The sequence below is a fragment of the Lithobates pipiens genome, unplaced genomic scaffold (genome assembly GCF_037356315.1).
Source record: "Lithobates pipiens isolate NorthernLeopardFrog02 unplaced genomic scaffold, aLitPip1_a1.2 Scaffold_19, whole genome shotgun sequence".
NCBI classification, from domain to species: domain Eukaryota; kingdom Metazoa; phylum Chordata; class Amphibia; order Anura; family Ranidae; genus Lithobates; species Lithobates pipiens.
In genome coordinates, this window is record NW_027507764.1 from 214,793,886 (window position 1) to 214,821,017 (window position 27,132).

The 27,132-nt window shown below is 38.7% G+C and overlaps 1 protein-coding gene across 1 annotated transcript in view; it reads right to left on the reverse strand.

Annotated features, from left to right (window-relative positions):
• The window catches only part of GLI3 (GLI family zinc finger 3), a 313,436-nt gene that overhangs the window by 261,528 nt on the left and 24,776 nt on the right, over window positions 1-27,132 (reverse strand). Inside the window, exon 2 of the mRNA XM_077491685.1 lies at window positions 22,001-22,163. Coding sequence (XP_077347811.1) covers window positions 22,001-22,124 — 124 coding nt within the window. The 5' untranslated portion in view covers window positions 22,125-22,163. The remainder of the gene's footprint in view (window positions 1-22,000; window positions 22,164-27,132) is intronic.

Here is a 27,132-nt window from a genome sequence, read left to right on the forward strand (position 1 = left end):
ACCTTTAACTCAAAAGAAAAAAACTGCGTTGCTTTAACTAGTTATAAAGTGTCAGCTGGAGATTGGCTTCAATGTGTAAGGGTATCTAAATCTACAAGTACTTCTAGCACCTCCCTACCCTCAATCTGCCAATGCTGCTGTCTAAAGGTGCCCCTTTTCTCACTCCTCCAGAGTGGGGGCACTCTTATTAAAGGGGTGTGTCACTGGCCAGATCACCAGGTGAAAACAGGGAAAAAAGTCTAAAAAAGGAAACCGATGAAGCCAGCACATCTAATGATTGGTAGGCTGCAATATATTAAATTTTTGGTTTTGGGTATAGCCCACGTTCACACTGGTGTGACTTGTCATGCAATTTGACAGGTCCAAATCACATGAAAAGTCGCACCTTATTGTCGGCAGTGGAACTGCTCAAAGCGGTGCAATGCTGACTTTGCATTGCCGTACTGGTTTGAAAAAGAAGTTCCTGCGCTATTTTTGCCGATTTCAGGTGCGACTTGCATAGACATCTGTGCAGGAAGTCGCACAGATGTCAGCCAAATCGCACATGAAGTCACACTGATATGCAGCTTTGAAATTGTGCTATTACAAGTGATTTTACCATTTCGGGGTCAGATTTGTGTGAACTAGGCCTTAGTAATGCTCATGCATGAAGTTTTTATTACTATTATTATTCATTTAAGGACTGTACTATACGTATAGCACTATAATACAAGTTGCAGGCAAGCAAACATAGCGTAATTATACATTTGTCTCATAGCATGAAATGCTTTGTGTCACCTAAATAATTACAATTACTGGTAATTTATTTAAGCATGGAGTCTTTGGTTTAGCAGTTATTTGTTTTAGTGTCATTTAAAAAGGAATGTTGGAGCTGCCTGCGTTCAGAGATCACTGTGGTCAACACTAAGTCCAAGAGCTGAGTCAATCAGCACCTGGGTTTGCAATCCTGCTACAGTGTGATTAACACAATTTTTTGCATTATATGTAAGTGGGGAGATGCCATAATATTATTGGTACTTCCTGTCAGTCCTATAATCACCTTAGTCCTATAGTCATCAGCTGATCCATGTTTGCTCTGCAGAAACAGATAACTACAATATATCTTGTAGTTATAGATATCTTTCTGATCACTGCCATATTTTTTGTTCTGCATGGGACCTGACCTGATCAAGACAGTAAAATATATTTTCTTGAAGTCTAATAAAGGATACAGGCATGTAGTTCTTCGACATTAGTATAGACATTTGGGTCATACTGCTGCCTTCTTGGATTTTAGCCCCTGTATATTCCTGCCTGTAAACACACTGTAGGTAGGCAGAAAAACACAGAGTACAGTGAAGAGTCTCATAAGGTCAAGGGAGTAGAAGGAACTGATCCCTGTTGACTTAGCAAGTCACAAAACAGCTCAAAAGAGGGCTACGGTTTGAAGAGACTGAAGCATCGCAAATAGTACAAACCAGCCTAATTAAAAAGGACTCCACTGCAGAATGTGGGATCGAATAGGATATTATTCTCAAGAATAGATTTTTTACCAGGGTAGGAATCAGAGGTCCCATAGTGCAGAGAACTTAACAATTCTGAAAAATGGAGTTCAGCAATACCAGAAGGGGAAGCAAAATAAAAGAGGCCTGATTCAAAGGTTTAGGATGGAGCTACAAGAGGAAGGTTGAGCATCCAAACTGCAGGAGAGATAAACCAGTAAGGGATCCAGGAGGACAAACAAACAACCACCATTTACAAAACTGGACAGTTACCTATTATGCGAAGGGCTGAGCAGATCCATTCATGATATCTGCTGTTTAAATGGGAGGTAGATTGTGATCATCTACAGTACATGGTATAAAACCATGTACACGCGGCCCGAATGTTGAAAGACAATGGCTGGTTAAAAAATAAAATGCCTGAAATTCCACCCATGTGTATGGCAGCCAGTGGCAGACAGCACTGATCAGAGTGTTCTAGTGGGGGGTGTGGGGGGGTGATGGGGTTCTGTCAGAACCGAACAATACCAATGGAGTAACTTAAAATGAAGAACAGAAATTAAATTATAGTATAATTATAAAGTTTTACTCAGCAGAGGAAAATATGTCCAACCACCTAGGACACTAACAAAAAACTGAGGCAAAATGGTTGAAGGCAGTGCTATATGGGTTAACTTTTTTTTTTTGCCAACACCCTCCTGAAAGTGGAAGTATAACCCAAATGTCTTTGAATTACTACATTTTTGTTTCCCCTAATGGATGATAAAAAGACATCATAGAGGTGATTCAGTTCGCATTGTGCGCTATACAAGTATTTCATTCATTCATTCAATTAAAAAAATCATTGATAATTAAATCTATAAAAAAATTAAAAAACGTTTTTTCCCTAATAATCCACAGAATCCCCACAAATATTTGTGAATGACATTTACATTTGCTGCTAAAATGTCAAACACTCACATAAATGCAAGTGCGATGTGTTTAACAATTTTATTGATCCCATGTTGCCACCATCTCATGTTGCCACCATATTAATTTTCCTCTGCACAAATTTGACTTATTCTCTTTGTAACATTATGCTTAGAATTTATGTCGATTTTTATTACCTGTGTGTCGCCCTATAACACTGAAAGGGGAAAACAATTTAAAGCAGTTGAATAGTCCAATTTTTGACTTTAACCTACAGGTAAGCCTATAATAAGGCTTACCTGTAGGTAAAAAGAATATCTTTCAAACCTGTACAGTTTAGGAGATATTTCCCTCGCAATGAGCCGCTGACTTCAGCGGTCCAGGCGCACAGGGGATTCTCGGCTGAATGTCCGACAGACGGCAGACCTTGTTGGGAAGAAAACTCTCGTGTGCATGCGCAGGAGTGACGACACTGCAGCTCTGGCCACTCACAGCCCCGGAGCTGTGATACCCGGAAGACACGCCGAGGGAACATGTCAGCTCCCTCGAAGTGGACCGAGTGAGATGCCGGCACCTCACTCTAAGGTAAGTATTTCATAATGAGCTAAAATGTGGTGCATACTAGCTCATTATGCCTTTTCCCTTGCAGGTGTAAAAAAAAAAAAGTCAGTGGGTTTACTCCCACTTTAAAAAGAGAACTTTATTATTGGCCTTTACCACTGCAATATCTTTTATATGATAAAAATTGCTCTTTCTAGTGAGAAGGCACTTTGAGGGAAAAATCTACTGCTGTGTAAATAATATAAAAGTTCCATTTAGAACATTGCAGACAATTGCATTTTTATTTGTACTGATCTAAAAGATCATGTATTTATGTGTACTATTAATGAAAGTGCATGTTATGTCCTGTCCTATTGAACCAGCCAACATCCGGCCCATGTGTACTGCAGCCGGTCCCACAGAAGCCCGACAAATATCCGGCTTCTGTCAAAGGGGCATGAGCAAAAAAGGTCTGCCAATTAACGCGACCGGGATGTTCTGGTAGGGGTCTGTCCCCCTGTCAGAACACAATAGCTCAGCAGAGAGATTGCTGTACTAACATTGGATTGTTATTATAGGCTCTCCTGTGTTGAACAAAAAAAACTGATAGTTTGTACTGGGTGTTACAATGATATTCTCTCATTGAAAGTGTTTTGTTTTAAATCTGTTAACAAAGTATAAAAAAAAAAAATTTCAATCATGACAGAAATCTTGTGATTGTATAACTTTCTGTACACTTTGCCTTTGTTGCAATGTTATGAATTGGGGGTGTTATCAGTTATTTCTATGGTATACAAAAACACCTCTTCCTAAATGATGGTGAAGAAGAGCCGCTCCTTCATAGATGCAGTGATGTGGCTGAGCATGGTTAGCCTAGGACAGTAATGTCCTTTGTCAACTGTTTTTTGTTTGCATCAGACAGGGTTTTCATTCCTAAACAGGTCTATGGGAATTCAATACCCTCTTGAAGCAGGTTGTTTGCAAGTCAAAAGGAGGTCAACTGCAGGTCAAATCCACCTATCATTGAATTCTAAATTATCTCAAAAGCATCTCAAACTGGTTCCATTGATATAATCTAAAAGGCCATCAATACAGACCGTAAATCTATATTTAAAATGCAATGAATGCTAATTTTACCAAACATTCACCAACGGCTAAACAATCACTGTAATTTCAAACATATAGACCTGAAACATTCACCTGCAGTGTACGTTTGGTGAATGTTCGATTTATTACTGGCAGGATCAACCGGTGAACATAACAGGACAACCTAAAAAAGAAAACAAATGCAGCCACCCCTAGGACTGGTAAACTGCTATATATTACATGTTTGTACCTGGAATTCGATACACCTTTTCTATGTAAGGGTAGATTACAATAACTAAAAGTTATAAATTGCAGAACTGAGATACCTCTGAACTAAAAACCACTATGGGACGCAAAGGCGGAGGCAGAAAAAAAGCATCTGGGAATCAAGTGGTTCAAATCAAATACATGAGAAGCTTGATTTGTATTTTTTTATCCTCCATTACATAGATATTACTGCTGGAGCATACAATATGACTACCAAACCATACGCAACAAATAGCTGTCTAATGATAAACAATGCCATTTTAGCATACAAAATCATGATAATACATACATGATTATACAACCAGGAGGGTTTAGAACTGTGGCAAAGGACTAGTTAAAAGAAACTGTAAAAAATATGCCTACAAAAATACTCAGGATAATCAAGAAAAAATAACAACTGTGGGTAAAATAATTTGTTTACATTGCAAACAGTGATTAAAATGGTCTAAAACAAACAAAACAAGTTCATTAACTCAATTAATTTGGTATTAAATGTCTTTATTAACTTTTTAACAGTATAGTATAGCTGGGTGGCCCCATTTTGAAAAAAAAGTAACACGGCGTGATCAAGGTGTAATATTCTTTATAAGCATGAAAAACACAACGACATGCTAGTAGAGAATCCAAATTAGTATCTATTTTCTTGCAACCAATGCAAAATATTATTTATTTGCTCAATAATCAAAGTGACTAGTTTGATAAAGTTCATAGTGTACTAAAGTATTTTGTTTATTTTTATGCCTGTATTTGATTTAACTTACAAAAAAAAGGGGCATTTGGGAATTGCTTATACAACTTAATTCCAACTCTTGCAGTGCAGGTCAGAAAATGTTTTCTGTATTCAAATTGTATATTTATATATATTATAGTTTTTTTTTTCCTTGTAGCTTTTATCAGTTCACTTTTAATCACAGCACAGAAAATAATTGTGTCCATAGTATAAACAAGAACTATTGGTAATTAAAACTCCTATAGTTGATCAATCTTGATTGTTAGTTTACTGTATAGTCCTCAATAAATATAGAATAAACACAAAGACATCAAGAGAACGATAATTTCAAATGTACTGTATATTTTCCAGTATATTAAGAATAAATATTTTCCTGCAACACAGCAGACACAAAACTATTTTCTTGCATATAGACAGGCATTTAAAAATATAGATATACAAGATGAGATGCTAATGGATTTGATGTGATAAGAATGAATACATGCAAAATGCTGCAGAACTTCTGCTCCCAATCAATCACCAGAGATCACTGACATCATTAAAGCCTTTGATCAGCGATCTTCTTTCAAGCACTGAATAGGGGATGAAATGACCCACGCTAGCACACAGAATGGCGAAACACCTACGAGACAATTCAAAGTGAAATATGAGAAGCCCGTAACATTTCTCCTATGAAAAACGATCCCCACCTAAAAAAAAACACACACATTCCGGAACTGCAGAGCTAATTATGCCTAATTAAAAATCAAACTTCCTTTCTGCAATCTGAAGTTCTGAAGATAATTTCAGCTGTACATTTCCCTAATCCTATTTTTCCCCTAAAGAACGCTTTCTAAAAAAAAAAAAAAATTTTTCCTGTGTTTCTCTGATCCACGTGTTAGTGTGTGTTCTTAATCCCTGGATTCATTTCCACTCGCACTTCCCTTGTTTGCAGCAAATCTAATTGTTAAATTGCAGAAGAATCCATTGTATTTTACCCTCATCAAATGATCAATGAGTTCATTAATAAGACCTATAACAACACTGACATGTCATCGACACTGTTTTGAAAGATGATCCAGGCTTCCTGCTCCACACGCCAAGGTCTAAGATTCTCTGTGGCAGCTTGGAGCCCATTCAATATTTTTCTCAGACAGAGGAAAGTGAAAATCCATTTTGAAACCAATTTCAATTAGGATCTGAGAGCTGTTATCACAGGTGTCGCAGAATGGGTCCGTTAGGAGAAATGTCGTCTATCCATTCTGAAATGAAACCTTATCGGGGCTACAAATATGGCTAAGGACAGACTATCTGTAAATTACTTTTCATCCAGGGTTAACTCTTCCGTAAGTTCTGTCATGTGTGATTCTTCCTATCCACTTGCAATAATCTAATGAGTAACTAGACACTGCATGTGAGCCGCTTTTATTCTTGTAAAGGGCTTCCCTTCCTACAGTGTTAAAATGCAAATAACTTGAGGCCAGACAAGCCAACTTACTTAGCTACATCACAGAAAGCCTTTATAGCTTATTATGGGGAATAAAAGACTTGCATTCTGAAGACGGTCTCCGCCCCTCATTGCATTCCTGGTGATTTTTCAATTGCAAACTCCAGGGCCCAAGTTATTTCATTAATTCAGCACCCAAGTAGTGAGGCTTTTCTCTCAAATCTTTCAGTCTCCTTTTAGCAAATTATCCCATGACGGTGGATTTATTCAGTCAAAGACCCCCGGACTTTGAGAAGCAACAAAAGAATCAAGAGACTTTCTGGTCCACCTGCCTGGCGAATGATGAGGCAGGGAAAAGCCTCCCCCAGAGAAACCAATCAAACCATTGTGTGGCACAGTCAGAGCTTTTCAACTGTCAAGCCAGGAGAGCAGGGAAAGAGATGAAAGAACACAGGATGAAGCTACCATTTACACAACCATGTGGGAATGGTCTCCAAAGATTTAATAATTGGAAGCCAACTTAACTTTTCCATGTCTTAAAAATGCAATATCCTATAACACATAAGCTGAGAGAATATTTAAATCATTAAAAAATCAGAAGGGAGGTAGAAAATGGCTTCAAGCTATGTTAAATCATTTTAAAACATGTAATTGCATATTCTATGGGAAAAAAAAATATATGATTTCATTTTGTATTTTTTGTTTTGTTATTCTTCCTTGGTTATATTTCAAGTAAGCGATAACACTGTATACTGAATGTGGTTTCAATTAGGGGGCCACAAACACACTGGCTACCTGGTTGCACAGATTTGCCCAGCCCTGGGTAAAATATCAGTTTTTGTTTCTTTTAACATGCATTACCAGTTGTTAACATGTGTTGGCACATTTCTGACATTTCATTGTGAACTGATTCAAAGACTCAATTTAAACAGATTTGAATGGCAAATGCAATCACATGTAGCATGCATTTTCCAAAACACTGCAATGCACTGCATTGGTGGGCATAGGGCCTATTAAAACAATATCCAGGAGTGAAACAGTTGTATGTTCAAGCACTCCTACAGATAAAAATCATGCTATTACTCTATTTACTAGATCAATCAAATGTAAAGTCTATGCTCACCCTAACTAAACAGAAAAGCTCTTCCTATCTCAATGAGCAGCCACTCCATAAAGGCCTCAGGGGCATCGCCCACCCCCCCCCCCCCTAGTTGGCATGCAGGGCGCCGGACTCATAGGTTTCTATGAGTTTTTTTTTTTTTTAAGCCACTTGATTAGAGCCTGAGGCTCTAATTGGCTTGAAAAAGGTTGGGCTCAGGGCACAGAGCACTGCACCCCAAACCTACCCATTTGTGACACTAGCAAATTAATATTCGCTATTGTCCTCTGGCTTCTCCTCCCAGCCAATCAGGCTGTGACCTGGGTGGCTGCGGACCTGGGGGGGGAGTTGCTTGCCGCTCCCCCGCCAAAAAAGTTTAGCACCAACCGCCACTGATCCAAACTTGTGGCCCAAAATACAATATAAAGTGCAATTTATCACAAAAAATAGGTGCCTTTAGTTGGCTGCATGGCAGCTTTACCCCCTTGTAAAGTGCCTGAGTACCCCAAGAATTTGGACATTCTGTAACCCTCAGCCAATTTCCAGTATTATCTTCTAGTTATTATCTTCTATCTTCTAGCTCTAGTTTTATTTTCTCCTGCCTTTTCTGCCATACTATTTTCTCATTAATAAGCCCACCAGCAACTGGCCAACAGAAGAGCTGAGAAGGTGAGAAGGGGACCCAGGTTGCAAAGGAATATTTATTTATTTATTACAGTGTCTTATACGGCGCTACAGCATCCCTGACTTGAAGGAGCATACAATCTAAGATTCCTAATTCACATTCATATATACATGTACTAGGGCCAATTTAGATAGGAGCCAACTAACCTACCAGCATGTCTTTGTAGTGTGGGAGGAAACCGGAGTGCCCGGAGAAAACCCACGCAGGCACAGGGAGAACATTGAAACTCCAGGCAGGTAGTGTTGTAGTTGGGATTAAAACCGACAACCCTAGTGCTGCTAGGTGGAAGTGCCAAAATACTTTGGTCAAGACCGCTGGTTTGCTCTGAAGTTTAGGCCTGTAAGGTGATTGACCACAGTCTGTTCAATTGCTGTAAATCTCAATCTCCCTGGCTGCTGATTTGCTTCCTACACATGTAATCATTGCGAGTGCAAGGGTTAGTGTAGCCAAACTATCAGGTATGTCACAATGCACCAACCAGTAAAACCTATAGTCTTTGAACAAACAGATGGCAGTGGGAGACAGTGGAAATTCTTCCAGTCTCAAAACATTACCCACTCTCCAATCGCCTGAGTAATCCCATGGCCAATCAGAAATGAATAAAGTTGCAAAGCCTAAGGTTGGCTATACATTATACAATTTTCTTGTGCAACTTTCTTTTAGCTTTACCAAAGCATATAATATGAGGGCAAACCTCAACACTTTATATTTGTATGCAATCAGGCAGGCCTTTGCACTTCATAGTTGAAGGTAAATCTAAAGGAAATTCAATAGAAAATATGTATAATGTATGGCCAGCTTAACATGATGAGTTTTTCCAAAGTGTTTCATAACATTCTCATTCCCTCTAGCCTCCTGGGGTCCTTTACCCTTTTTTCTGCCAGAGCTGTTTTTGCATTTTTTGCGCACATGGTTAAAAAATCATTTTAGGCCTGAAGATTACATAAACCCCTGTGGCCGGGGAAATTAAGAGACGGACTTGGAAGTGACATCAAAGACATTTTGGGTCAACAGCAAGGAAAGAAGGAAAGGAGGAGAGCAGACATGTATCCGCTCCTCTGCTTCCTCTCTTTCCGGTGGGACACACTATGGTAGTCCCAGGCCGCAGATGGGCAAGAGGAGCACGGGATACATGCCGGGGATGCGAGAGAAAGGGGGGGCGTCATCACCAGGGGTGCAAGCTACCCAAATGCTTTTACCTGACAGGCAAGGGTCTGCTTGTCAGATTCACACACAATCCTGGTAGCTGTATAATGTGCGGACCTGACAGGGAAAGGGTTAAGGGGGAAGGCAACCCTAATAATGAACTTCTTATTTGGTCCCTTTTGGTCTGTTACATATACCGCATGTGATTTTTGTTATGCAGAATCAGTTCAATAATGGAAAAAAAAAATTGATAATTCTGCCAGAAATCTTGACAGATGATAACTTTCTACACGCTATGTCTCTGAAGACTGTTATTAGTTAAACTGTTCCCAGCTATCTCTGAGGACAACAAAACCACTCGTTATGGAGCAGCTGAGATTGACAGGTGTTTGTAGTCCTTTCCAAGGGTGATCTGCGTTCACCCTGTAATGTGATGGGTGGCCTCAACACCTAATAGATATGCTCGGGAGGTAAGAGGAACCAAGCACAAACTTTAAAGGATTTAGAGAGATTTGCATGTAATTTACATTGCCTGTATCTCTGATACTATTAAATGTTTTGGTTTTCTGTTTTTAATTTCACGTGCCCAATGAATTAAGTGCCCCTGGTTATTTGTTTTTACCTCATATGACCTTATAAAGTAGAATTTTTTGAGTTTTGTGACAGGTTAACTTTAACTTACCTGCATATTTGTTTACATAAAATATTACAAATAACTATAATTGCTAAACACCTTGTGAACACTGCTCCTTTTTGTGCAGACTGAATACATTTTTATTCCTGTGCATTACAGGCAGCAGCTCATTAAAAATAATTTCATTAGCAGGTGTGCAAAATAAGTGGTCCATTTTTTTCCGCTCTGGAATCTGTATTTAATTAAAAAATCGTTTATTGTACTACAGAGACTTTCAGAAGAAGCATACTTTCATAACCACTTTTCTAAACCTCTAAATCAAGTCATTTAAACCAGGTAATTACTTTCTGGTAAACAGTGAATAGCAAATAAACAGAAAAGACCATGAATCTATTGTTTTCAAAGGAAACAGAAAAGAATGGCTATAGGTATAGTTAATTTATAGGTGCTGCAGGTAGGTAACAGAGACTTTCTTATAAAGCTAAATATCCACGTGTGATAAGACATCGCTGCAGTGAACAATACCTGTTAAACATGATCAACGTTTATTTTTTAACATAGTGTAATAGTGCCTTTTAGAAATGGCCTTTACAACTTTAAGTCAAACTTGTGCACTATTTTAGTCCCAACTTTGTATTGCAAAAAGGAAATCTTTTTCTGTTGTCCTTAAAAAAGTTACTTAAGTACTATTTCCCTTTAATTGAACACATACGATAATCTCAATGTAATTTGAAAGAAAACTATTATGTGTTTTGTCAGTTTTTATTTATTTTTACAAAGGATTTCCAGAGCACTATGGGTTATCCGAACACAGCATTGCAATAGCTATCTCCTTTTAGGACGGGTGTCTCGCATTGAAATTTCAGACACAGCCATACAGAAGGAAGAAGGAGTTTTGCTATATTTTTCCCTATTTATATAAAGTATTTAACCATTTCCCACCCAAGGACATCATATTACATCCTGGACTTTCAGTGGGAATATCTGAACGATGCCTGCAGCTACAGGCATCATTCAGATATCCTTGTTTTCTGCTGGCAATTCTGTGCACCATAAGAATGATCATGGCGGCAGTTCCACAGCTTGGATTGTTCTTACAGGCAACAGGAAGGGACACCCCCCCCCCTCCTGCCGCCATTCGGTGCTTCTCCGGGTTATCCTGTGCCATCGGAGGCCTGGAGAAAGAATCGCCCGCTGCTAGATGACGAACAGAGATTTCCAGTCACCGGTCATCTCTATGACCGCCAGAGGCCTGGGCGCGATGTTATGACGTCATGTCCAGGCTGCGGTTGTAAACAAAGCTGCAATCGCGGCTTGTAAGCATGAAATTGTGGATTTTTTTCCCAATCTCATTATTTCCAGCCAGGAGGAGAGATATGAGGTCTTATTCTGTTTACATTCCTTGTAATAGGAATAAAACTGATCAAAAAAATGTTGTAAAAGAAAGTAAAAAAAATTAATAAAATAAAATTAAAAAATGTATAATTTAAAACGCCCTGTCCCCGGTAGCTCGCGTCCAGAAGTGAACGCACACATTAGTCTCGCCCACATATGGCCGCATGCCTTAGAGTACAAGCAACAATTCTAGCACTAAAGCTCCTCTGTAACTCTAAACATGTAACCTGTAAAAAAATTGAAAGCGTAACCTATGGAGATTTTTAAGTACCGAAGTTTGGCATCATTCCATGAGTGTGTGCAATTTTAAAGCATTTGTTGGGTATCTATTTACTATGCGTAACATCATCTTTCACATTATATAAAAAAATTGGGCTAACTTTACTGTTTTGTTATTTTTTAAATAATGCAACAGTTTTTTTTGTTTTTTTTTAAACACGTTTGAAAAATTGTTGCGCAAATATCGTGTAAGATAAAAAGTTAAAAAGTTGCAATGACCGCCATTTTATTCCCCAGGGTGTCTGTTAAAAAAAATATATATATAATGTTTGAGGGTTCTGAGTAATTTTCTAGCAAAAAAATTATGATTTTTAGCATAACACAGGCTGTGTACTTTTTTAATGCATTCTCCAAATGAAATTCCATACATCTTCATCTAAGCAGGTAGGGGAGGGAAGAAAATTAGTTACTTCTCTGACTCATTTTGTTGTGCATGTAAATTTCAGCTTGAGCTACTGAGATCTGTAAACATGTCTTTTTTTTCAACAGAACCGTTAAGAATTGACACATAAACATTTAAAAAGGATCCCACAACTCCTTTATTTATTTTGTATTATTGTCTTTATTCCTAGCCATAATAAAGAAAATAATAAATAAAGAAAATATAGGCAGACTATAAATATCACTATTTATATAAAAACAGTGATAAAAAAGTGATAAGTGTTTCCATCCAGGATATCAATAAAAAAATGTGTGACTCCTGGGTGAAAGTTGTCTGAATCATGTGTGAAAACATTTATATATAGACCCCTTTCTTTTTATTGAATGCTATGTTTTTTTTGTCTTTCATGAATAAAAAGTAATAGGACAGCTTACTGAACATGTCTGTATTAGGAACATAAAAAGGTGTTTCCTAAATGAAACGGTAGAAGATTTTGTGTCCTGATAATGCAGTAGTTGGAAAAGGCAGCGACATAGCACTGGCTCCCAAAGTCTACCATGAGAGAGTCACAGAGGCTGTCTTTGCTGACCATTTCTTCTGAAAAGTTTAGTTCCCTGGCTGTCTTACTAATGCATTGGCTTTATAGTTTTAGTATAGTGATAAGGTATTCTTACATTTCCCTAAAACCCTTTAAGACCTGGTTCACACAGTGAATCGCACCACATTCCTGTGCAATTCACATGTGATTCAGTGCTGTGCGATTTTGAATGCGTAAAAATCTCAAAGCATCACACCAAAGTACTGAAACCAATCTTAAAAACCCACTGCAACCAAATCGCATGGTTGTTTTGTGAGATCCAGTGAGGCAAACGCACTGCGTTTGCACCTTGCATTTCGGGTTTCGTTAATACTGCAGATCGCAATGGTAGTGTGATTTTAACGCATTGCCTAAAACGCACACAGGCTGCGTGTTTCCTGCAACAAAGTCTAGTGTGAACTAGGGCTTATAGCATGCAAATTCCCATTCACTTTAAAAGTAATGACGCCAAACATATTCAGGCAGCAAGAATTTTCAGTGAATTGTTTCCCCTTTCACACATGCCTTCAGTTTGTTTCATCAGTTCAGTCAGAAATAAAAATGGATCAGTTTTTACATCAGTTTTTCATTAGTTTTTACATCAGTTCTTTACATCCACTTAAATACTTGAGTCAAATTTTTTGGTTTAAATTAGAGCTGTACGATTATGGATAAAATGAGAATTACGATTTTTTTGCTTAGAATAAAAGATGATGATTCTATCACAATTCTCGCAGCATAACACCATCTTTTACATTATGCAAAACAATTGGGCTAAATTTACTGTTTTGTTTCTTTTTAATTCACACAAGTTGTATTCTTTCCCCAAAAAAATTGTGTTTGAAAAACCGCCATGCAAGTACTATGTGACAAAATATTGCAACAACCACCATTTTATTCTCTAGGGTCTCTGCTAAATAAATACACATATATATATATATATATATTATGATCTAATATTTGGGGGGCTCTAGCAAAAAATACTGATTTTAACTTGTAACCATCAAGTGTCAGAAAAAGGTTTAGTCTTTAAGTGGTTAAACTGACCTCATCTACAGACAGAAGTTAATTCCTTTGATCTAAGAATGGAGAGATACCTTGTATCTCTTCATTATCTCTCTGCATTGAGGAATGTCTTTTTTTATTTATTTGTTTTACAGCTCGGACTCTGCATTGTTTATAGAAAAAAAAAAGCCGACAATTACATTTAAAAGCTGACAGTGACAGTCAGCGTTGGCAAGTGAGGGAGCCTGTCTGTACAGACTGTCCCCTCACTTTGTATACTGCTCTTCTCCTCTCCTGCCCCTCTCCATGCACACAATGCCCCCTCCCCAATGACAGCTCGAGAACCTTAGGAAAAAATAACATTTAAAAGCCGAAAATGACAGCACCAGCAAGTGATGAAGCCTGTTTCTGTAGACTGCCCCCTCATTGTGTATGGTAGTGTGATTTTAACGCATTGCCTAAAACGCACACAGGCTGCGTGTTTCCTGCAACAAAGTCTAGTGTGAACTAGGGCTTATAGCATGCAAATTCCCATTCACTTTAAAAGTAATGACGCCAAACATATTCAGGCAGCAAGAATTTTCAGTGAATTGTTTCCCCTTTCACACATGCCTTCAGTTTGTTTCATCAGTTCAGTCAGAAATAAAAATGGATCAGTTTTTACATCAGTTTTTCATTAGTTTTTACATCAGTTCTTTACATCCACTTAAATACTTGAGTCAAATTTTTTGGTTTAAATTAGAGCTGTACGATTATAGATAAAATGAGAATTACGATTTTTTTGCTTAGAATAAAAGATGATGATTCTATCACAATTCTCGCAGCATAACACCATCTTTTACATTATGCAAAACAATTGGGCTAAATTTACTGTTTTGTTTCTTTTTAATTCACACAAGTTGTATTCTTTCCCCAAAAAAATTGTGTTTGAAAAACCGCCATGCAAGTACTATGTGACAAAATATTGCAACAACCACCATTTTATTCTCTAGGGTCTCTGCTAAATAAATACACATATATATATATATATTATGATCTAATATTTGGGGGGCTCTAGCAAAAAATACTGATTTTAACTTGTAACCATCAAGTGTCAGAAAAAGGTTTAGTCTTTAAGTGGTTAAACTGACCTCATCTACAGACAGAAGTTAATTCCTTTGATCTAAGAATGGAGAGATACCTTGTATCTCTTCATTATCTCTCTGCATTGAGGAATGTCTTTTTTTATTTATTTGTTTTACAGCTCGGACTCTGCATTGTTTATAGAAAAAAAAAAGCCGACAATTACATTTAAAAGCTGACAGTGACAGTCAGCGTTGGCAAGTGAGGGAGCCTTTCTGTACAGACTGTCCCCTCACTTTGTATACTGCTCTTCTCCTCTCCTGCCCCTCTCCATGCACACAATGCCCCCTCCCCAATGACAGCTCGAGAACCTTAGGAAAAAATAACATTTAAAAGCCGAAAATGACAGCACCAGCAAGTGATGAAGCCTGTTTCTGTAGACTGCCCCCTCATTGTGTATACTGCTATACTGTTCTCTTGTCTTTCTCTGCCACAACCCCCCCCCCCCTACAGTGACTGGTTGCCCCTAACAACCAATGGCAAAACGGATGAAAAACTGACCATTTGTCAGTTTTCATCTGGTTTTCGTCCAGAAAAATAGGGCTTTCATCAAAACAGATGTTTTTTTCTTTCTGTTTTTCACCCAGTGATCTGGCCGGTATTACACATCCCATATTAGCGTGCCTGGCACCCAGTGATGTCACCGGCGTTCGTCGTGACGCAACTTTGGCTGCCAGCATCTCTGGGCACCGAGTCACCCCACACTTCTGGGTGTAGAGCAAGCGCTGCTTGGGGACCCACCGCATGCAAATTTATTCTTAAATAAATTTTCAAAATGGTTTTACGCTATAAGCTCTGTCTATGTCCTTCCCTCTGAGTAACTACCTGAAAAAAAGTGGAAGGTGGTGTTTTGCAAGTGCCAGTGACCAACCAGGGGATTGCCCCACAACAACATCACTAAGAAGGATCACTGTGGGACTTGATATATTTATATTCAAACTTTTGATGTGGACTGGATATGGATGCACATTGCTAATTTTTGCGAGATTATTTGTTATTAGAGTGTGCTTTATTTTGTTTGGCACAGATGAATTTGTTATTATAATATCAAGCGTGGTGTGTTTTCCTCTTTTTCAATCTCTTTTCTGTGCTCCCCTAAATAAGGATAAATTGAAAATAAAAAGAATTGTCATGTTTATTTTTTGTCAACCAAAATTTAAGCCTGGATTCCACACTAGCGCGATCTCGGAGTTCGCATGTGATTCGCACCCGCACTGCTGGTGGCGATCACATGCGATCTCTGAGCAATGGGAGTTCAGCCATACCGTTGTATGGCTGAACTCGCATTGGATTTGCACAGAAAATAGTGCAGGGACTTGTTTTTCCCCACACTAGAATCGGATTGCATGGGTGTTCTCACCTATACGATCCGATTCCTGTGTGAGTTCATAGTTCGCATTGTGATCTGTGAACTAAACTGGGGGTGCCATTAACTTTGTTAATGACACCTGCAGTGGTTCGCACAAGGCAGTGTGAACTGACTGCAGGAGAGGAGCGATGCGGAAACTAGCACTGTAATCGCGCTGGTTCTTGCACTAATGAGAACCCAGGGCAAGAGTGCAACATCACTGCAGGGAAGCTATGAAGTATGTTAAGTTAGTACATATATTTTATCTGAATGTAATTTTTAATATGACTTTTACATTTTATATGCTTGCTGTTCAATATTTTTGTGATGGTATATCATATACAGATTTGAAAATTCTCCCTCTAGTGGCAGTCTGTATGTCAGCAATCTTGTTATATGACTACTGAGATAATAGCAAAAAAAAAAAAAAAAAACAGCATTTTTAAACCACTCTGCGCTTAAGTATATATATCATTTACACGGGCAGCACACATTCGCACTATTGTGCAGAAATGATTTACATTTACATGGTTAGCAGCTTCATGCAACACATTTATCTGTTACATGTGATCATATGTTAGTTTGCTTTGCAGAAAATGCATATTAAATTATCTGTACAAGAGAGACTGCAGTGAGTGTGTTTGGGAACAGCTATCCACAGCAGAAATTCCTAAGCAAAAAGGGGTTCCCAAACTGACAGATTGCTGGCAAAGGTGAATGGAGTGCTCTGGTGCACTGTGGCAGTACCAGAGGGAAAAAACTGAATTACTAAGCAGTATGGCTATTTACACATTTCATGGCTTACATTGTGTCTGGAATTTACCTTTAAAGCATGAAAAACAAGTAAACTAAATCCAAAATTCTGCAGCATTTTCTGCACAAATTGGTAACAAATGTGGCAGTGGTACCAATATTTTTGTATTCCTGTAGCAAGATGCTAAAATCCATAATTCATTTCAGTCAGCACCGGAACACAGTAGATCAGGAGAATTGGGGATTTGCACATCTGAAATCTGACAACATACTGTACATCCACGTAGATCTGTCTGATCTGTACAGGATCACACATTAAAGGAATAAAGGCAACTGCAATCCAAGAACTGTATGATTTTTTACAGAATGAACAAATTAGTATCAACACAAACAAGTAAATATCTTCAAGTGTTTCTGATTTGTGATTCACTTTGCGCATTAGTAGTCAAGGCACACATACAGTATGTGTCAAAAAGGATCTACTCTTACCTCTATTTTGTAACTGCTATCCCTCTAGATTTTACGAGCACAGGTCTCTCTCCTACTGTTTTTTTGTGTTTTTAATGTTCTCTATGAGTTTTTATTTATTGTTTAACCACTTTACCTCTGGAAGAATTACCCCCCTTCATGACTAAGCCATTTTTTTGCGATAAAGCACTGCGTTATTTTAACTAACAATTTTGTGGTCATGCAACACTGTACCCATATAAAATGTATGTCCTTTTTTTCCCCACACTTTCTCTTGCTTCGGTTTTTATTTTTTGCACTATAAACAAAAAAATACTAACAATTTTGAAAAAATACCAATGTTTTTTACTTTCTGCTATAAAGCCTATCCAATAAAAAAAATGTAAAAAATCAAAGTTCTTCATAAATTTAGGCCAATATGTATTCTGCTGCATATTTTTGGTAAAGAAAATCCCAATAAGCATATATTGATTGGTTTGCACAAAAGTTATAATTTTTTACACAATATGGAATATTTTTATAAAAAATGTTTTACTAGTAATGGCGGCAATCAGCGGCTTATAGCAGGACTGTGATATTGCGGTGGGCATTCTGACATTGACACTTTTTGGGAACCAGTGACACTAATACTGTGATCAGTGCTAAAAAAAATATGCATTGTCACTGTACCAATGACACTGGCTGGGAAGGGGTTAACATCAGGAGCAATCAAATGGTTAACCGTCTGCCTAGACAGTGTTTTACTATAATGTTTGAGGTGCTTTTACTAGAGGAAGAGATGGAATTTATTCCATGCTTTGCAGGGACACAAACTCCATCTCTTCCCTCCTGTGAGAACAGCAATCTGCCTTGTTTACATAGGCATATAGCCGTTCTGGGTCTCTGCCTGACGATCAGCGGGTGCCAGTTATTGATCTCCAGAGAAAACAAGACTCTGGAAATACTTCATCCTGAGGAAGGCACAGTGAGTTACTGATGCTTCTGCTTTAAATTCCAACTCTGAGCTGCTGGTAAATAGGGGAGAAAGGAATAATAATAAATACATACATTATTCCTTGCTTCCCTGACAGCATTGTATGGCCTCCCATAAAATGCAGCACTGCTGGACCTGCATTGTACATGATAACATCACAGAGCTGCAACTAGATGAGTAGCGAAGTTAATATGCTTTGGGGAACCAGTCACAAAGAGAAGACAAGGATAAATGTGGGCATGAGGAATAAAATAAGCATTTTTACCTATTCCTTCCCCCCCTATTCACAAGGGACCCTTTGCATGGGAAATTTAACAGCAGCCTGAACTGAGATTTTAAGGGTAAAGTTTTGGAGTTAGATGAACATAAATTTTTGGGATCAAGCCAAGAGTTATCTTCAAGGATTAGATTAAGGTTAAAAAATACATTAAGGCTTGGTTCACACTTGTGCGATGCAGGAACCCTGTGAATCCGACTCGCACAGCAGTGAGAAATGACAGTTTGGATATGAATTGGATCCCATACAATCCAATTCTGGTGTGGACCAAAAAAAGGGTCTTGTGCAAGTTTGGTCCGAATGCGATGTAATATCAGCCATACTTTCTGTATGGCTGAAATTACATCACATGGACATTACATGTAATTCGCATGGCAGTGCGGTGCAAATCACATGCAATCTCGCAGAGCACGCTGGTGTGAACCAGCACTTAGAGTTTAAGCTGTGGTTCACAATTGGAATGCTGGGTTGAGTTAACAGGTTTAGGTGAAAAGTTACCATGACTTAAAGTGTTCCTAAACCCAGTAATATGAAAATAGTTCATCTGCTTCCCCACAGTGCCCACAGCTTATAAATCTTCTCTTTACATTAAAATATTGCCACTACATACCTTTTTAGATAATCTGTATACCACTGTTACATGATACTTAAATCGTACTTAAAGAGGAGTTCCGCTTAAAAAAAAAAAAAGAAAAGTCAGCAGCTACAATTACTGCAGCTGCTGACTTTTAATAATCGGACACTCACCTGTCCCAGGGTCCAGCGATGCGGGGGAATCCCCGCTCATCTCCCCCTCCTCTCTACGGCGCTGGCATTGTTACTGTGGGCTCTCGGCTGTGGCTTCACAGCTGGGCACACACCGTGCATGTGCGAGCTTCGCTGTGCGCCATCACTGGCCAGGCAATCATGTGGGACCTGTGATGTGTCCCAGATGATTGCCGAGAGGGAGGAGGGAGAGGTGCACCAGGAGGATATGGGAGCTGGGACCTTCTAAAAAGAAGGTAACCGCTCCCCCCCCCCCCAAAAAATGGCATGTCAAATGTGGCATTTCAGGGGGTCACCTACCCTTAAAGTGCAATTTTTGGATGGAACTCCGCTTTAAGGTATAACTAAAGGCAAAACTTTTTTTTCGGTTTTGGGGGGAGGGATTAGAACCCGTCAGTTTTTATTGCTGTCTGTGCCCCTATTAAGGAGATGCCCCCTCTCTATTTGTCCTGTTTACCATTATCACTGAAAGCGAAAGTAAAAGAAACTCACAAATTTTGGGTTGTCAACAGAAAAGTTATAGAGGAAAAACCTTCCTATGGGACACTAGTTCTGGTGACCTGGGGGTCTCCAATTGATTCCCTTAATTTGCAAGGATTTCCTCTCACTTCCTGTTTGGCTATGGGACCGGAAATGAAGGAAATCTCCGCAATGGGACACAGATGGCAAAAAAAATCTGACAGGGGTTATAACCCTCCCTTGCTCAATTCAAAATTAAAATTTTGCCTATAGTTCTACTTTGAGCATACACCCGTGCAAGAGTTATGTTTTCCTGTACAGAATACACAGGTGTTTCTGTGCATCCGTGAGCATGCAGTCCTTTTTGTGTCTATTGGGACGCAGTGGCTGCAGATACAACCACTGCATCCATTTTAAAATATGTCTGGGTACGAGCGCATGTTTCCAAATCCACACTATCTGCATTCAGAGACACACATGCACCCACACTGTGTCCTGACTGAGATAAATAATACTGCTTGCACATGAATGCATAAAATACATGTGGACCTTGTGTGGGCAAATACAGCCCTCGCAAGTGTGTACGCTTAAGTAAGCCCATGTGAACAAGGCCTAAATTTCAACTCTTGATACCTTGTTCTGTATGTGCCCACATGCTAATGCTCCTATTTAACTTCTCTATTCATGTGCAGTTATCTTGAATAGAGGACATTAACACTGACTGGCTTCTTCTTCCTTGATTTCACTACTGGCCAAATGATGCTGTCAGCATCGGTGCTCGTGCATAGGTTGTACGAGATCTGACTCATTGCAATTGTTTATAGCAGCATTAGGCTAGCCTCATGTTGCTGAAGTCATGGCAACATATAAACAATAATAATTAAAAAAAAGCCTGCCCCCCCCCCCCCAGGATCTTTCAGGGATCTCGTTTGTAGTGATTGTAGCCTAATTAGTGCACTGTAAAAAGTACTGCCCGTGATACTTTTTTAATTTGCACTAACATACAATTTTTCAGGACAAGCTTTCAGGGTATGTCCCCTTCTTCAAGGTCCTAGAAGTACTGATTTGCAAATATTTTAGCAGAATGAAAAGAGACAATCTCTGAGGGAAAGGGGATCTCTGTAGAAGGCTGGTTATGCAGCTTTCCCCAGAGGAATCTGTAAGGCTGGGGCTTCATCAGTGCCTATGCAGAGAAGGAACCTGTAAGTGATAACCAGTAAGACATATTTTAAGCATGCCAAACATCCTGGTGTTTTTTTATAACATCCAGTGTACATGAGGCCTTATAGTGGCTTTCACTGTATGTACAAAATGCATATGTTGTGAAGAGAATGATTGTTGATATCTAAGCAGTTATCACGCCAAGATCAGAGTGCAGAGTTAAGTTTGCATTAAAATCTGTGCCTCGGAACAAGCAAATTAACATTTTGCAAAATAGCAAGGTATGGATATTCACAGCAATACAGAATAAGTAAATGTTCCAGTTTAACACAAAGTTAACATAATGTTTCCCATTTCTCCATGGAGTATAATACAGGGATTACCCACTTGAGCAACATGTACACTTATCATAGCAAGCCATTTGATATGATGTTCAAAATAATGAGCTTCCGTAGAAGTCAAACAGTGACTGGATACACAAAACTGCCACATGATGATCCATCTGCCGAACAATAACATAGATTTTCACACTCATATTGCCTGAGTGTACATGTCTGTTTCCAAAGCTGCAGCCCTGAAGGCAGCCTTATCTTAGGGGAGCAACAGCTATGGGCTGTGAAAATTCAGCTGATACACCTTTTCCATTGTGATCTATCCCTTGTTGATATCTCCACAGGTCTAAAGGTACCTAAAGACATCTCTGTCATCAAATAATTCTGCTGAAACTGACAGGATAAAATGATGATTATCTAATGTCTATGGGCACCTTTTGTCTATTCATCTATACATAATTATACATAATTATACATTTTCTCCTGAAGCTGTACTACAGATGAAATTTGAGATTGCAAAGCCTAGTTGTGGTACAAAGTCAGTGAAGCATCTCTTCACATAGCGATAAATAAGGGTCTAAAGCAGGGTTATACTATGAGATTAGAAGAGAAATTCCTTAAATGAAATATGTAATAATGGAGAGCAAGAACATAACATGAATTGATAATGTTGAAAACCATATTTAGTGCTTTAAACTCACCATTGGAAGTTGTGCTGGAGGCAACTGCCTTCTCACTCACATCGGTCCGAGTATGGCCTTTCACTAGAGAATTCTCTACTTTTTTCTTCTCACTCATAGTAGTGCTATGGGACTGTGCTTCCATGTTGACTTCTCATTACTCACAACCTCCCTATACGAAGAACTGCACAAAACATAAAAGTGGATCCAATTAAAAATGCAGAAACACATCACAGTCTGTATCTCCAGAACACTGTGGTATGCAAAACATGTTTCAGTTTTCAAAAACAGTGACACCTTACATTAAGAATTGATATTCAAAGAAAACATGTTCCTCATGATAAACATACTAATCAGTGATTATGATTTGGTCCATTCTGAGGAACAAATTGTTCTTTTAGGAACACATTTTAATTTGTCCAGAATTTATCAAGGAGCAGTAGTTAAACAGGGGTTGATTTACTAAAACTGGAGAGTGTACTGAAAGCAAGACATTTAAAGTACAACTAAAGGAAAACAATAAAAAAATGCCAGTAGGCAGGCTCTATTTTGCAGAATAGACATCCCATGTATCTTCTGCAATAAAACAAACTCACTGGCCTCTTCACATTGTTCTTTGGAATGTACACCAAGCTGCACATGCGCAACTCAGTGTACATTCTCGGCACTGGAATGAATGAACTATCATGCGCATGAGTAGGAGTTACATGATTCCATGCCAGTCAATTAAGATGGCCAAATACTATGTACCTTGTAAAAGTCAGGAAGAAAATGCCACACCTGTGACAAAGCTAGCAAAGCATAACCTTTCGTCTGTGTGCTGGTCCAATGGACCAAATACCACGCAAGGGAAGCTATTGGCTACGGGCTATTGAACTTCCTTGTTTACGTCATCATGTTCAAAACAAACAGACTTACAAATGGACGTAGTCCGTTCGTGTGTGGCAAAGTCCGTTCATTCAGAAAGTCTATTGGAACTTTTCCGGGAAGACCGTTGGACCTAGTCTGCCGGAAAGTCCGGTCGTGTGTACGCGGCATAAGACCAAATGACTATTTAAAGTGATTGTAAAGTCTTGTTTTGTTCCTATTAAAATGACAAACATGTTATACTTACCTGCTCTGTGTAGTTGGTTTTGCACAGGGCAGCCCAGATCCTCTTCTTCTCAGGCCCCTGGCTGGAGCTCCTGACCCCTCCCTCCTTTTGAGTGCCCCCACAGAAAGCAGCTTGCTATGGGGGCACCCGAGCCGATCTGCAGCTCCGTGTATCCATTCATACATGGAGCTGTGGTTCGGCCCCGCCCTCTCTGTCTCCTGAGTGGCTGAGTTTGATTGACAGAAGCGGAAGCCAATGGCACCGCTGCTGTGTCTCAGCCAATCTGGAGAGAGAGTCATGCACAGCCTAGGCACTCGTGAACATCACTGGATAGAGATGGGGCTCAGGTAAGTATTAGGGGGATGGGCTGCTGCACACAAAAGGCTTTTTATCTTAATGCATAGAATGCATTAAGATAAAAAAAACCTTCTGCCTTTACAACCCCTTTAATCACAGTATATCGGTAACATGATGGACAAGTGGCTGCTGCTGGATACTAGGAGTTGGATGTATGGACACTGCCTGACAGAACAGTAACTGTATATGGGCACACAGTAGAATGCTGGCATAATCACTGGTGGAATGGGCCCAGGTTCTTAACGACATAATGGCAATGAAAATGTTGGTGGCTGAGAATAGTGCCGATCCAGAAAATGTCTGCACTACGTGGACCTGCTGGCAAGCATATAGTGAATCTGCTCATTTCCAAGCTCATCTCAATTAACATCTAGTTTGACACTTATTCTGTACGCGTTTTTGGGCACTTCTCTATTGGTCATTGGTGGAGCAAGTTTTAAAATTTTTAATGCCTGGGCTTCTGTGTTTGATTTCTTTTGGTTGCATATGTGACAAATTCATGACTTCCTCACCTACCATGTTTTTAGTATTGTTCAGTTCTCTGGTATTATGTTGACATTTTGTCTCCCAAGGCCTCCTGGTGTTTCCGAGGCTCAATATAACCTGCTTGGATGTACGGATTGACTTTGTATGTGGCTTTGCATTTTCTCTTTGAGAAATCTATATATGACATTAGTCTGTAATGTCTACTAAGCTACTTTCATTTTTTCTTATGTTCATTCATATGAACATTTGTAACCCACCTTCTGAATTGTTAAACTATAATAATAAAAAACTTATTTGAGAAAGAATACTGGCATAATGAATGTATTTAAGGTGTTATTAAATATATCTACAGTATAGTTTGGCTGCAATCACATGTTTCTTTTATAAGGGGATTTTAATCTTCACTCAAAAGTTCTGGTTCTCCATATATGAGTGGCTGAGCAACACTAATCAAAGACAAGGCCTCGATTTTTGTACTTAAAGAAACATACCAAAGTTTGAGTCTGCTAAACAAATTACTATTTTTGTGCCCATGCCTTTGTAAGATTTAACATTCAGGTAAAAAATATTGTTTTAAGTTAACACACAAAAACATTGGCATTTCCTCCTTTTTTAATCAATTAGCAACCAAGTGCAAAAGATAGAGAAGCTACTTTTTTTAATGCTTATTGTTGTTTCCATATCGTATATACTTTCATGTTTGATTTAGCATTTCATAGGAGGGTGAGTTACTAAAACCGGAGCACTTCAGAATCTGGTGCAGCTGTGCACAATAACCAATCAGCTTCTAATGCCCCGTACACACGTTCCGATTATCGTAAGACCGATCGTTCACATTTTGTTGTATACAACTAAGATTGAATACAACAGTGCAAAATGTGTGTAAGACTTTTGTCGTACGATTCTGGAAAAATCTTCCGTCGTGCGTAGCTACGTATTTTAAATGATGTCAAAAACGTGTGACCTGTGTGTCCTTCTGGTTTATTTTCATGTTTCCGATCATGCGTGGTGTTTGTCTAATGACTTTTATCGGACGCATACTGTACTGACTACACGACTGTCGTACGATGGGCTGTCATCCGACCAAAGTTTTCCTGTTTGTTCCTTCGGATTTAGTTGGACGGACTGTCGTGATTGGCTGTCGAAAGCTGCGTACTAACGATCAGATTATCGAACGATCTGTCCGAAAGCGACTTTTGTGGTCCGATAATCGGAACGTGTGTACGGGGCATAACTTTAGCTTGTTCAATTAAGCTTTGACAAGAAAACCAACACAACAGGAATTACCTTTTATATCAGTTTCTGGGAAGATTAACACTATAAGATTTGTCTAAAAAATGCTCAGCACCCAGGGCAAATTTTTAGAGATTGCAGAAAACAAAAAAGTCATGTGATGAATACATATATTAACCCTTTTGCTTCTGAACCAATTTTATTCCATTGTTCACAAACATTAAAATTTGCATGATTGGTTTTAAAAATGATTTAAAACCCCGAAGCATGCGTGTATCTGTTAGAGAGTAGAAAAACTAAATACCCCAAATCATCCACAGGTGATGCTTTAAAAACCCTTTTAACAGCCAGGAAACAAAAACAGGGAAGGGGAGAGGAACACATTTTCACCTGTAAAAGTGATTGCGTGACTTTACAGCCATGCATAACCCTATAGCCAGAGCCTGCAGTATGTATTTAAAGGGGAAACAAACCTTCCTTTACTTTACAGTGGAGGAAGCTGCCATATTAGCCTCGGTTTCATCTGCATTTGCCAGCCATTCGACGGCTTGATAGTCCAGCTGAGAGCTAGCATTCACACATTAGTAACTGTAGTATATCTTGTATGCAACTATTTTGGGAAACAGTTAAATCAGTGGCTTTAGTCTTGCTTTAAGGATTTTGCATCACAAGCAAAGAGTTCACAGATTACCAAAAAAGGGAGTGGGGTGGACTGGTGCATTGTAGAATGTCACTGGTAAACAAATTAAGAAATTACCAGGTAGGCAATAGTTCCATTATGTATTTGCCTTGAATATGCATTTGAAACTTTCAAGATCAGCAGAAATTCAGGATCCTAATAGTTATAATGTGTAAGCGGTTATTGGTTAAGTTTGATTTGCGATTTGTTTTTTTGCATATGCTGGAAAGTAAAAAGTGACATATCCCCACCAGAGATTCCCGGGTCTGCTCATTTCAAAGTCAAATGATGGTGTTATTTTCTCTTGAGGAATTCTTCATTACATAGAATACACAGGGGATATTTACTCAAGCAGGTACACACAGTAAATCTTGTGCAGCTGTACATGGTAGCCAATCAACTTCTAACTTCAGCTTGTTCAATTGAGCTTGGACAATAAAACCTGGAAGCTGATTGGTTTCTAAGCTGAGCTGCACCAGATTTTGCACTCTCCAGCTTTAGTAAATAACACCGGCAACAATATTCAGCTCAGGACATTGCCTTTTCTTTGTTATATCCTTGAGGAGAAGGGACGAGACACAACCTACTACAGAAAAATCACACTACAGGATTCCAAACTGATATATCCTAGGAATGGAGCTGGCCCAAAGACTCACTAAGAATGCAAACGTCCCTTTAATTTTTATCCTAGGATTTATCTTCTGAGGTAGGCTGCTCCATTTGTTTAATTCTGGTGGCTTGTTGTACATATTTTATTGTTTTTTTGTATGGCCTTGTATTTGAACTTATGAAACTGCAGATCACTATATTTCCTCTACAGCAGTGTTTCTGAAAGCTGTCTTTAGGGACCGGTATCATGAACATTCAGACTCTCAGGCACTTGCACAATTGTGTTAATCGTAGTTAAAGGAAAGTTCTAATCATTTCACCTCTAAAAACAAAAACTGTAAACCTGTCCAAACAGTCATTGATTTTGCATCCATTTTAAAGTTATGATTACAATCACAAAATCATGATTGTTTCCATGAAATTTGATGACTTATTTCCTGCATGCCACAAAAATGTGAATGAAAAAAGTTCAGCAAAACCACGCATGTTACAACCCTGCTAATAAAACTAGAAAAAAAATTAGTTCCTTTTCAATTCAAACTTATACAAATTGAAAGAAAAATTAAAATTATTTAAAAAAAATATCAGAATATCAAATGTCTAGGATTTTGAATGATTAACTGTCTCTGAGAACAGGACAGATTTGAGATTACTGCCCTATTGTATAGCCCATACGTCCATCCAGAGGCCATTTTA